Source organism: Aythya marila, assembly GCF_965140915.1.
Source record: "Aythya marila genome assembly, chromosome: Z".
NCBI lineage: Eukaryota > Metazoa > Chordata > Aves > Anseriformes > Anatidae > Aythya > Aythya marila.
In genome coordinates, this window is record NC_139080.1 from 35,018,231 (window position 1) to 35,030,630 (window position 12,400).

Here is a 12,400-nt window from a genome sequence, read left to right on the forward strand (position 1 = left end):
AGTATATGAGCTTTGCCCCTCTTACAGGAAAATGCATGGTCTCCTGGAAGACCTTTGAGTTTGTTCAGTGGGCGCAAAAATAAGTGACCATGGAAACAATTATACTTTTGTAAACAGCAAGCACTGTTAGGTCTCTCCCAGTGAGATAAGAGAGCCGACGTGTATAGTCATTATGAAACTCTTCTGAGACCCAAGTCTGGAAGCTGCAGAGTAACTAGGAACATATTACCCACAGCGAATTGTTATTTGGGAGGAGGAGTGTCACGTGGTGTGCAGCACAGTTGAAAAGTCGACTCAGCAGGCTTTGGCTTAGTGATGTGCTTTGTTGTGAAACCGTGCCAGAGACAGCAGTGGGGAGACCAAGGGGGTGGCTGCTAAGAAAGCAAAGAGAGTATTCTGACAGAAAGAAGAATGAACTGTCAAGAAAAATAAATCGCAAGCAGAGCAGGACCAACTGATGACCTGCCACAAGACTTCCCAGTAGGACTGCATGTGACTGACCCTGAAGTTGTCATACAGAGCCAGAGATCACCGAGCACCTTCATGGTGCACAGAAAGGGCAGTGCTCTGTCCTTCTTGATTACCCCGTCCCCAAAGATAACACTGCTTTTGTTTTTTTGTATATTATATATGTATAGTAATAAAACTGTTTGTAATAATACAATAAAACTCAAAGGGACTATGAAGGGCACTGTGCAATAAAAATAGGATGTTTTAATACATAGCAGTAACGGTTTAGTTTTGAGTAATTATGTAGTGGTTATTTTTGTAGTGAGATTTCCAACAATACCGCACATACTGATGGAATTATTAATATACATGTACACCTGTGTGGGCATGTGAAATATACTGGTAAACTTGTAATTTGTCACCTTTAATTTACTGTGTTAATGACTAGATCAAGTGATATAGTTTGTTTGTGTGACTGAAAGTTGTATGCGTGTTTTGTTTTTGATGGAGAATAAGCTTTTGACTTTCTGTGCAGAATGTGCAGAGGCTCTAGTGCAGAGGCTAGAATATGCTTGGGGAGAGAGAAAGGGCTACTAAACCGTTACTAACCGTAAAAAGACTGGAAATATTCCAACTGCAGTCTGCAGTTTACCATAATTATTTCTGAGGGTTCTGCCAGGTCTTCTGATCTGAATTTGAACAACAACAACACCAAAAAATTCAGAGTAATTTGTAAATTTTGTAAATGGGATATTTTACTTAGGAGTTGTTCCTGAATGTTCAGGTGTGAGCAGTAGCCTTCAGTGTAGTACATATCTATTTGATGTTTTATTTCAGATGAGTGTGTTACTAACCTTATCATCAGGTAACCAACAACAAAGATTATAGTGATGTGTTATTATCTTTTTTTTTTTTTTTTCTGAAAGTTAAGCTAGTGGTGATATGGAGCACTAAGGTGGTTGCTTCTAAAATCAAAAAAGTTGACAAGTCAACACGTCTCTCTTGGGATCATTACTGCTGCTTCTTGGTATCTGACTGCTGGGCAGCACTCTGTAAAAAGCAAGAGACTGTTCTCTTAGCTGGACACTTTGTGCAAAAGGCCAGTGACTTTGCAAGCTTGTTTTCTCAAACCACTCCCCGAATCATAATTTGAACTTATTACATTTTAAACACACTTCAAAGTCTATGTTTTTGTCAGACATTTTGAGAGTTGATGGAAAAGTTAATGATGGGCTCTGTTTGGGATTTAGCCACTGCTATTTATTGTAAAACACTATAAAAGAGTTTTTAGGGCTTTTTTTTTTTTTTTTTTTTTTAAAAGCACATTATTCAGATTGTGGAGAGTATAAATATTGTCAAAGGAATTGAAAAAAAATTATTATACAAAATTCTTCCTTTATATTAAAGTGATTATATAGATCTTCCGTAAGAGTCTTTTTGACCTCCGTGTTTTTTACAGCTTGGGAAAATGACGGCTTTGTGTGAAAAGATGACAAAAGAACTTGAGGTATCCAAAGAGAAGATGTATGCTTTAAGTCAAGACCTTAAGGTATGGTTTCATGAACTTAACATCAAATTTGAAAGTTCTTCAAAATGTATCCATCTGGATTTAAGTTATCTTTTCATCGTATCTGAATAAGTCTCTGAATCATAGTATTCTGTTGAGCAGACTAGTTACTCTGCAAGCTTGTGTGAAGTCATTCTATCTCATTCTGGTTACCACCTGAGTCTACATAACTGAACATTTCAATGATTGCACTTCTGAAATTATTTGAAATCTGTTTTTCAATTTGCAAAGTATTGTTTTATATTGAGATGACTTTCAGTAGTTTTTTTCTTAACTAACTGTATCTACTTTTATCAAGAAAACTAAGAATTAGGGAAGAACGTTATCTCTGTTTATGTGAACGGAGATTTTATTAAAGATGTCCATCCTTAGTTTTTGTTTATCAAAACAGACAATATATGTATGAAGCATTAGGTATACCAGTAAGATATACCTGGGAACTGGTAAAGACATTTCAGAAACCTTTTTGAATAAAGAGATTTATTTTTTTTTTTGGCTAACATACCACTTTTGTAATGTCCTGTCTGGTTACATCAGTGGCCAAGAGAGTGAGGAAGTCCTGAGGTCATGGTTAAACTTAATGTTCCAACTGGCAGTGTATTATATTACTGCCAAAATAGAATGTCTCTACTCCCAGTGTTTCTCAGATTGTTTTGCACGGTATATACTGCTTCATCACTTCAATTTAGTCAGAGATATTTCTGCAACATTCATTAAATCTTCGTATTCGTTTATACTTGAACATCATATCCTTTCATCTGATGTGAACTTTCTTTACTAACTAGTTTATGTTCAGGACACTTATGGTTTCTGCTTCTGTTACAAGGTCTTTTTAAAGCTTAGGTGCTTTATTATTTGCAGACCCTATTGCAACAGATATGTGTACTCTTCAAGCAAAAAATGCATTTTCTGCACACAGATGGTGCTGCTTTGTATGTAGTACATACTAAGTGATTGTGTATGCACGCAGTCACTTTAAATCTTCAGTGATAAGATTTAATAAATGATTGAAAACTAGATCCACCCTGAAAAGATTTGTTAGAAACTTACTGGTGCTTTAATATTGTAATATTTTCATTAAGAGGAAGAAAAGTCATTGTCTAATGAGTTGGAAGCATCTTTACTATTATATTTTCCATATAAGCAGCTATGGTTGTATGAAAAAGAAACAATGCTTTTATTTTGACCTTTAACAAACTTTAGCAGTTCTGGAAGTCCAGTACTTGTAGGAAGGGTAAGCATGTGTATGTCAGCGATCTTTTGTCTTATAAGGGATAGTTTAATAAATTCTTTATCTTGTGAGATTTGGTATTGGTAACATGATCTTTATGACCATTTCTGATGATTAATTTCTATTCATGGTCAAACCTCCAAAGGGAGTCCTCAAATTATTATTTTTTTCCATGCAGATAAAGACTATAGTGGTTCACAGTAGCTCTGTTGTCCACCAACCTGGCTGTAAAACCTGGCTGTAATGGATCAAAGATTTACTTATGAAAAAAATCTTTCACTGTCTCAAAGACCAATTCACTCTGCGGAGGATAATTTGCATTCATGACTTCTGAATTCTCATTTGGGGAGATAACCTGGATTTTGAATTCAAAAAGATAAGTCAGTGTACCATGGAGTTTTTAACTTTCTGAGATGGATTTCTGATGCTGTCTAGTTCTAAGCTGCAGAAAAGGACTATTGCCAATTTTGAGAATCCATTATTGGTAAGATGTAGTCAGATTAGCCTGGAGTCTTCTGAACACATGGCAATGTAAATGTTTACTTCCTCAGATGCAGACGTCTAGAGTAAGGTACCAACCTTTCTGTTCTGTGTCTGTTCTACAGGAAGCACAGGATAACCTGGCTGATGCCAGTGAAGAGTTAAATCATCTGCATACTAAGTGTGCAGACAAAGAGATTTTAATAGGAGCTTTAAAAATGGAGCTACAGAATGTACAGCAGTGCTGGGAGAAGGAGAAAGTATGTGCCACAGAATCTGAAAATGAAATCCAGAAGCTTACCAGGGCTTACCAGAAGGATATGGAGGTATTACCAGAGACAAGATGACTGTCAAAAAGAGTCTTTATTTAATCTCTACTTTGTACATTTACATACATCAAATGGTTACCTTTAGACTTAACATTTATCCCCAAAATATGATTTTAAGATATGTATTTTTAAAAATGTATTTAATATCTACAAGATCTCAGGATATATTGTTTCTGCTTCCGTCTGTGTTGGAACTAATATCTTAACTCTTCCAGTATTTTGAGCTTTTGAACAACTGAAATTATTTAAACAGATACGCTCAATGAACATTTTTTCTTTCTTTCAAACTGAAAGTTAACAGGAGTGTTCTACGTTTGGAACCTACAACAGTATCATCTTCACATGTTGTTAATTACTGATTCACATAGCAATTGATAGATAGCAAATGTGGAATTGAGGTAATTTTGCATGCCTGACAAAAAAACTAAAAAAATCTTATTTGTGACCTTTTAGCTCATTGTGGTGTGCTACAAGTGGGAATTGCTTAAAAAAAATCTTATCTCAGAACTGTTTTCTCTCTCTCTCCTTGTATTTGTTTACAGATGTTAATTTTCTTGCTTTATTATTTCTCCCCAGTAAGGTAGTTCTGTATTAGCAATAGCAATGATTTTCTTTATCATTGTTGTTGTGCATATTGAGCTCATTACTTCCACGAATTTGAATTTGGATGCCAACTGAGTGAAAAAGGAACATTCTTTCCACCTCCCTAGCAGTCTGGTATTTAAATAGTGTCCACATGAAGCAGCTGGAATTGTTATACACACATCAGATAATGATTAAAGTGAAGGAAACTAGAAGCCTGGTTGTATTGTAAAGTCAGCATGTCTACAGCACTGTGGTTGCATTCAACATGTGTGAATTGATTTGGGGTCTTGGGATCCCTTATTTTCATGCCAAATGGATAATTATCATCCTCGGTTTATCACAGCTCAAGCAAAAATGCTATGATGGTGGCACACTGCATTTTCCTTGGGGAAATAGAAGATCTGCCAAAAATGAAGTAAAAACAAACTGAACTACTTTTTTTTTTTTTTTTTAAGTTAAAATACCATTAAATAATTGTGAGAAAATGCACCTAAGTGCAATGGAAAGGTCTCAGGAAGACCATAGTTCCTCAACTTAGTCATCCACAATTTCTTGATTTAAAGCTTCACTGGGGCCCCTGGCAAACAGTGGGAACCTTTCCACTGGTTTATTGACTTTGAATAAAGGCTCCGTTTCTGGCGGTTATTGAGGTACAGCTTTCTGTTGTTTTCTTAATGAAAGCTACTAAATTGCCTATCTGTACTAGAACGATGAAGTCTGGAATTTCCTTTGCATGCAATTGTTGCTAAAGATTATGTACAATTTACATCAATTTATTATACCACTGCCTGAAGTCACTGTAAATGAATGAGATGTGGTTCGTGAAATTTAGCTGATGAAGCCATAAGCCTGTTTTGTCTAGCTATTTGGTTATACATATTCCATGCAGAATAAATTTTTGAAGGAATTTAACGTGTCAGTTGTTTGAACAGTGGTTTGTGCTGCAAAGCCAGTCAGGCTTCTGTGTGCTGTGCAGATACTGGAGGTGGGTACAGTTTCAATGTACCTGAAAGTGTTAACATGAATAATTAAATTGTATTTACTAATAGCACTGAAAATTGCATCTGTATTAGGTACTGGTCATGAGCACTGCAAGATCAAATTTTATGTATTTGTATGCTGTGTATAGCCAGACAAGTTTTGTAAAAATTGTATTCTTACTCTGGCTTTAATATTTTTGACCACAAATATTAGCAGTATCACTTTTCAAAAGATTGACAATGAGCTTGGTGATTTTTTTTTTCCTCCCAGTTGTGTGCAGCTCATATTACTGCAAGTGTGATGTACCTCTTTAGATTCTAATGCTGTTCATATATAACAGTTACATTTTCTTTTGTCTCAGGAGAAGCTAGCCTTCCTCCATGGCTTGTACCAGCGGTTGGTAGCTGGCTGTGTGCTTATAAAACAACCAGAAGGCATCCTAGATAGATTCTCTTGGTCTGAGCTTTGTGCAGTCTTGCAGGAGAATGTTGATGCCCTGATCTTAGACCTCAACAGGGCTAATGAGAAGGTAAGTGTCCTTAGGCACCAGCTACCTCTATTAAATTCAGTGACATTTGTCCACATCACAGTATCATTAAAAAGGACTGACATTCATCTTATTTCAAAAAGAATTTGGACGTTAATAATTCAATACCATTAATTATGGCTTGTCTACAACTCAGTTTGATGCCATTGCTGTGGGCATGTAAATGTGACTGAAGTCTGTATGAAGTCTCTAAGCTCCGCTTTCTGTGCAGGACATGCTAATAGTACTAGCCAATATTAGCCACAGGGACCTAATTAAAAGAAAATAAATTAATCTTACTGATGAAGCAATTCAAAGAACTTAGTCATTTACACTAATAAAGCAAGTCTTTATTTTAGCATAAAACAGAAACAAAATGCACTTGCTTCAGGAACATCATCTTTAAATTATGGGTTTAAGATTCAGATACACTATTTGAAAAAAATGCCAATGTATTTTTTGTTTAATTATGATTTCTTGATTACCATATTTGTATTCAGAAATACAATAGAAAGTAGTTTTTTTTTTTTTAAATCATGTCAACATATGTTAATATTTGTTCCAGGGAGAAACTGTACTTTTCTGAGTGATCGTAATGTTAATAAGCTTGCATGGCCCTTCTCCCCAGAAATCCCTACTTTTTAGGAAGAAGAGACTGAGACTGGTTCCACTGACTAACATATACCACCCTTTAATTTCATTCAGTTCATGTTCTGACTCCATTGATCAGGTCACTCCTCTGCTGACATGGTCTACTAGAATGATTCCAGATCTTGGCTGCCCTGACATTTTGTTACTGAGCATAGGAAGGGAAAAGCTCTTTCAGAACTTTCTCATCTGCTGGAATTGTAACCACTTTTCTAGCTTGTGTAAGGGACAGGGCTAGTTACACTGAATCATTTTGATTCCTTCCATCATTTAGTAAAAAACCTCAGAAGTCCATCAAAATTACTAAAGAGGGATATATTAGAATAAATTCTGGATTATACAGAAAGACAACATTTCTATTTTTGATTAAATGTAGAGGAAGAAGGAGAATGTAAGGGAGGAGATGGGAATGAACATTGTTGACAGTGTTTTTGGGTTTATGTGCGCCTAACTCTTTTGTACGGTTTAATTTAGTATGGCTATTGAGATTGATTGTGAGGTCTGTAGGGCTCTTCTCATGTACTTACCAGTGTTTCATGGATTTGGGGCAGTGTTGTTACCTGTGGTGTACCCACTTCTTAAGAACAAAGGTTTTCTCCTGCAGTTTGATGTGATGTATTTGGAAGGTATATTGCTGATACTCTTTCACAACAAAGTGCATATACATATATTAGAGATTGTTGCTAGCTTGATTCATTCCTCCATTTGGTTTGCATAGGAGCTGCAAAGTTAAATCACAGAGTGAATCACTTCATTCATGTTCATTGAAATCACATTATAAACTGATGAGCTTATTTTGAGAAAAACATTCTGTACACTAAAGTTTTTGCAATTGTTTTCATACTCAATAATATGTGGAATGTCTTGGTTTTCCAATCAAACAAAAAGTAAAATTAAGGACTGTTTTTTCATTATTACCCTAAGTCCTTGCAGACTGCTAGAGGACTGGTATACTTGGATTACTAATTTAGCAGTGTAAGATGTAATGCGCTTCTTTCAAAATGAGTAAGGGATGTCTAGTTAAGTTTCAGAAGGCAACAGTTATATTCAAGGGGGTATAGGGATGAACAAACTGAAAATAGAGAAAAGCCATTATTCTAACATATGCCTTGCAAGATTCAAGAAAACCATTTGTAATGAAAGACTTTATTTTTAATAAATAAGTTGAAGAAATTAAAATTTAGATTTTATGCTGGGGAAGACTCTGTAATTAAATTAATATGCACAGTTAAAATCCAAAAGTGTATCAAGAGATAAAAGAATTTCTTTTTAAATGCTTGTCACGCAGGTATCTCACCTAGAATATGTTTATAAGAACAAGTACGATACTATGAAGGAGCTTCAGCAAAGCCAGGAAGAAGCTTTTAGCAAAATGGCCAAACAGATGAAAGCACAGGAAAGCTGTTGGCAGAAACAAAAAAAGTATCTGGAACAGCAATACTCAGGTCTCCTTGGGGAAGTTCATGCAAGGGCACAGGTATGGTGCTGTGAACTTCTGAATTTCTTTTCCTTGTAAATATTTAACAGACTATTTCAGTAGTTTGAGCTCCTAACCAATTTCAGGTTGTTTGGGAATTTTACACAGAATCACGGAGTGGTTGACGTTGGAAGGGACCTTTAGTATCTTTTTAAAATAAAATTTAAAAAATCACCACTACTAAAGCAACTGTGCTAGTATTGAATTCACTTAGGACAGGAAACAAGTGACTGCTTGTTAAAATGTTCCAGAAATTAAGTGCTTAATGTTGTCCAGCAGTTGCTAATATATTTATTATATATTTTGAGAATGCTAAAGCTTTAAGATTGAAATTGCTTGTTTAGGAATTATGTAGTTCAGCAGTTAGTTTTTAGTGTCATGCTTTGCAAAGACTTTGTAGAATAACAGCAGTTTGGTGTCATCTGGGGATGAATTTAGGTGTATTTGTTCTTACCCTGAGAACTAATTAGCAGTTACAGTGGTAGATTTCAGCAGTGTTAAAGGACTTTTTGTACAAATACTTTGGTGAGCAATGGTTCAAAAGTGTAAAGCTGTCATCAGTCATTGTTAGTAAAGTTATTCACCATCTAAAATTCTTACTGTTACTCTACAACTATAATTCATTGTCTTTACAATCACATCTCTTTAGAAATGTTTCAATTAAAATTGTTGTGAAATACAAGAAATAACGTATGACTTGCTATTTGTGACTACTGTCTGAAACATGCTTTGTCAGATGAAGACTGCTTTTGTCTCTGATTTTAAGCTTTGAAGTCTGCTCTCTGAAAATCGTATTTATGAAGTATTCCTTAGGCAAAGCAGTTTATTGTGATTTTTTGGAAATGGGCTAAAATCTTAAACGTTTTCTGCTCAAGATTTACATTTCCCATTGGATATTGACAATGCTAAAAATATCCCCATGAGTGCCTGTAAGGGGCATCCAGACTCATAGTGACTTCCTCCAGCATGCTGTACTTTCATGTTATGAGATCATTATCAACAAAAAGGATGATGAAATAAGGAAGATTAATTTTGAAAATGACCTTTTAAAAAGAAGTGGTGGGGTTATGCAGTTTAGATTTCTATCTGCTATGGATACTGTGTGAAACAAAGGTCTGCATAATCTCTTTCAGACCGTAATGTGTTGTGGAGAATTTATTCTGTGTAGTACTGTACCATGCTTTGGGACATTGCTGAGTATGTCATTCTTCTCAACTGTAGCTGGCAAGCGTATGCACTGAAAATACCACTCTCTTTTGCAGCCTGTGCATTAGGCATGTCTTCTGGAAAAGACTTTTTACTTCAATGTGCTGTAAAAGACTACAAGTTTTCTAAAAAGGAAGTGCTTTCCCTTAGAAATATCTGGGCATGTTTTCTGAAACAAGTTATGTAGGATTACAAGCTGATAGTGGTAGAAACTAGGTGGTGCAGCATCTGTATACACTTTGAACTTCAAACAGGAGTTCATTCAACAAAATCTGGTCTTATCTTTGTTCTTTCTCACGTTCCAGCTTGTCTGCCTTAGCATTTAGTGTCAGTCTTGGAAGAAGACAGTCTCATTTCCTCTGGATTTCTACCTTATGACAGACGTTGAACTTACAAATACCAGATTAAGCTTTTACCTTTCTGAGGTCCATAAGCTCCATGGACATCTGCTCTTAGGGCTGTTCTAATCCTGACTGCTTGTTTCTTGTTAGACTAGATTGATTTTTCCATAGTGCATTTTGTGTCTGTTGGCCATATTAATCTGCAAGCTCACTGCTGTGATGGATCAGGGCTATGCAGACACACTAATGCTGTAGCCTTGTTTCCACAGGAAACATATGTGAAGGCAAAGAGAAGGCTTTCAGTTCAGGCATGTTTTAGATCTGTGCTGATGACTTTATCCCGTTAACTTAGAGCTCTACCTGCACAGCAATATGAGTAATGGAGTGTGGAGATTGCTATTTTTGTTTCTTAGAATTGAAGTGGAGAAACAGGGCTTTTCTGAATGGCTTCCTAGTTATTAAAATGTGACATTGCAATGTGGAGGTTGTAGTAGCAATGACAACTGCCACTGCTTCTGTCCCTGTCTGTTCAGGGTCCTGGTGTCCAAGATGGGATCTATGGATATTAACAGATTCTACTTCACAGCTGTTATTGTTGATCAGGTGGACAATGTTAACTGGAAAGCAGTTTTTCTATGGGGCAGAAATTCCCACAGTGGCCTTATTGCAGGCCAACAGTAAACAAGCCTCTCTACAGATACCGCTCTTTGTTCCTAGTTTCTATATATAGCCAACAGACCTTAAAATGAATATCCTTTTTCCTTGCCTTTTGTAGCAGAAGAAGCATAGTCCCCTTGATTTTATGATGTACCATTCTGTTACAGTGCCTGTTCCTTAGCCTTACACAAATTATTTATTTAGTCTGTACACAGTCTCATAGGAAAAGTCCTCTGAACCTTAACTATGAGTTGTTGTTTGTTTATTATGTAGACATTTATTAATCTGTCCCTGTTTTTGTGGCAACAAAGTATATAGTAGTGTTTTGTTCTGGCAAATACATGTGAGAGAAAATTCCTGTAACCACTTTTAAATTATTATTTTCAACAGAAAAATAAAAGGTTTACTAAATAGGAAATGGAAAAAAAAATCCTTGAGGGAGAAAAATGGCTTTTCTTTTGCTTGTTTTTTGTTTTTTTTTTTTTTTTTTTTTTTTTAAGAATCTTTGCTTTTACTTCAAGGTGAGTGAACTACTTAACAACTGTGGTTATATTGTAATTGTATCAAAAATTGGTGTTTTACACAAAAAAGAAACTAACTGAAATACAGGAAAACCTTTTGAAGTTAGCATCATTATATTTCTAGCTTCCAGTTCTGTTTTCTTGCCAAAATAAAGTGAAAGAAGTAGGATAAAACTGTGTTACTAGTAACATCCGTTCTTTTGTCAAGGAGTGTCATAATCTACCAAGTTCTGTAGCCCAGTGAGGATTCTCTCAAAACTCAAGCACCCAAGGAAGTCAAACTACCAAAATTTAGGAGGAGAATTCTCTCCCTTTCAAAATTGTGCTTTTAAGCTTTGAAGAAAACATTAGAAATGATGAAGAGAAATACAGAATTAATTATCAGTCCCTAAAAATAAGAGGGTGCATTTTCTTACAATTTATTTTTTAATTTGTGTAGTCACTGTCTTGTTCACTTCTGCGTATTCCCATATAACCTGAAACATTTAAACACTATGTTTTGTTTTTTTTTTTTTTTTTTTTTTTTATAAACTTTAATTAGCCAGAGTACTGGATGTTAGTATTGTTGCCCAACAACCCTGTAGGGATCACGCTTTAAGTTTGTTTACTCAGATATTGGCCTTTCACCTGTAATGGCCAGAAACCATAAGTTGTTTTCTAAATTCAGCTTACCTTTTCAATTCCTTCCAGTCATGCTATCAGATTTTCTTCTTCTTTTTTTTTTTTTATTTTTTATTTTCTGTAAAAATGAAGCATTCTAAATAATGCAGTAGCTCTGAAAGTATTTGTACTTGTGCATACTTAATTTTAGAGCAGTTAAGTGACATATGAGGCCTGTAAGTTTCATTTTATAATTAGGTATTTTAGTTACCTACTATATTTCTTTATCACTGGAAGTATTTTAATAACACACATAACCTGGTTATATGCAAAACACTGTAGTATGTTTTTCTTTCAACATCAATATTGTCAAACCATCTGTAAAGTCTACCTGTTGGTATTTTATTTCTTTGTCTTAAAGAGCAATGTGTGTAAGTTCGGTCATGAGAGAGCTGTTATTCTGTTTGTCTTCCTAGTCCAGTTAAAATGCTTTCTCTTTCCAAAAATAATTAAATATTTATTTGGTCAAAGACATTCTGAGCTGACATAGGTTACCTTTTTACAGAAGTGCAGAATCTTTTTATTTCCTTTTCAGGGATAGTTTATGTATTTTTCCCCTTTTTGTGTTTATTGTGTGAAGGAGGAAGAAGAAATTAGGATGCCTCCATCCCCATTTGCTTAAGACCAGTACCAAAGTTGATACATGGGAATGTGACTGGTAAATGTCACTTCATTTCTCTCTTGTCCACTGCTAACAGGAATAACTTCTTCCCTATTTCTGACAAAACTGCTTAGAGCTAT

The 12,400-nt window shown here is 35.3% G+C and overlaps 1 protein-coding gene across 1 annotated transcript in view; it reads left to right on the top strand.

The window, feature by feature from the left end:
- Positions 1-12,400, top strand: part of CCDC171 (coiled-coil domain containing 171) — a 171,324-nt gene that overhangs the window by 60,559 nt on the left and 98,365 nt on the right. Inside the window, 5 exon segments of the mRNA XM_082784295.1 lie at positions 1,910-1,999; positions 3,854-4,054; positions 4,986-5,057; positions 5,985-6,152; positions 8,086-8,274. Coding sequence (XP_082640421.1) covers positions 1,910-1,999; positions 3,854-4,054; positions 4,986-5,057; positions 5,985-6,152; positions 8,086-8,274 — 720 coding nt within the window.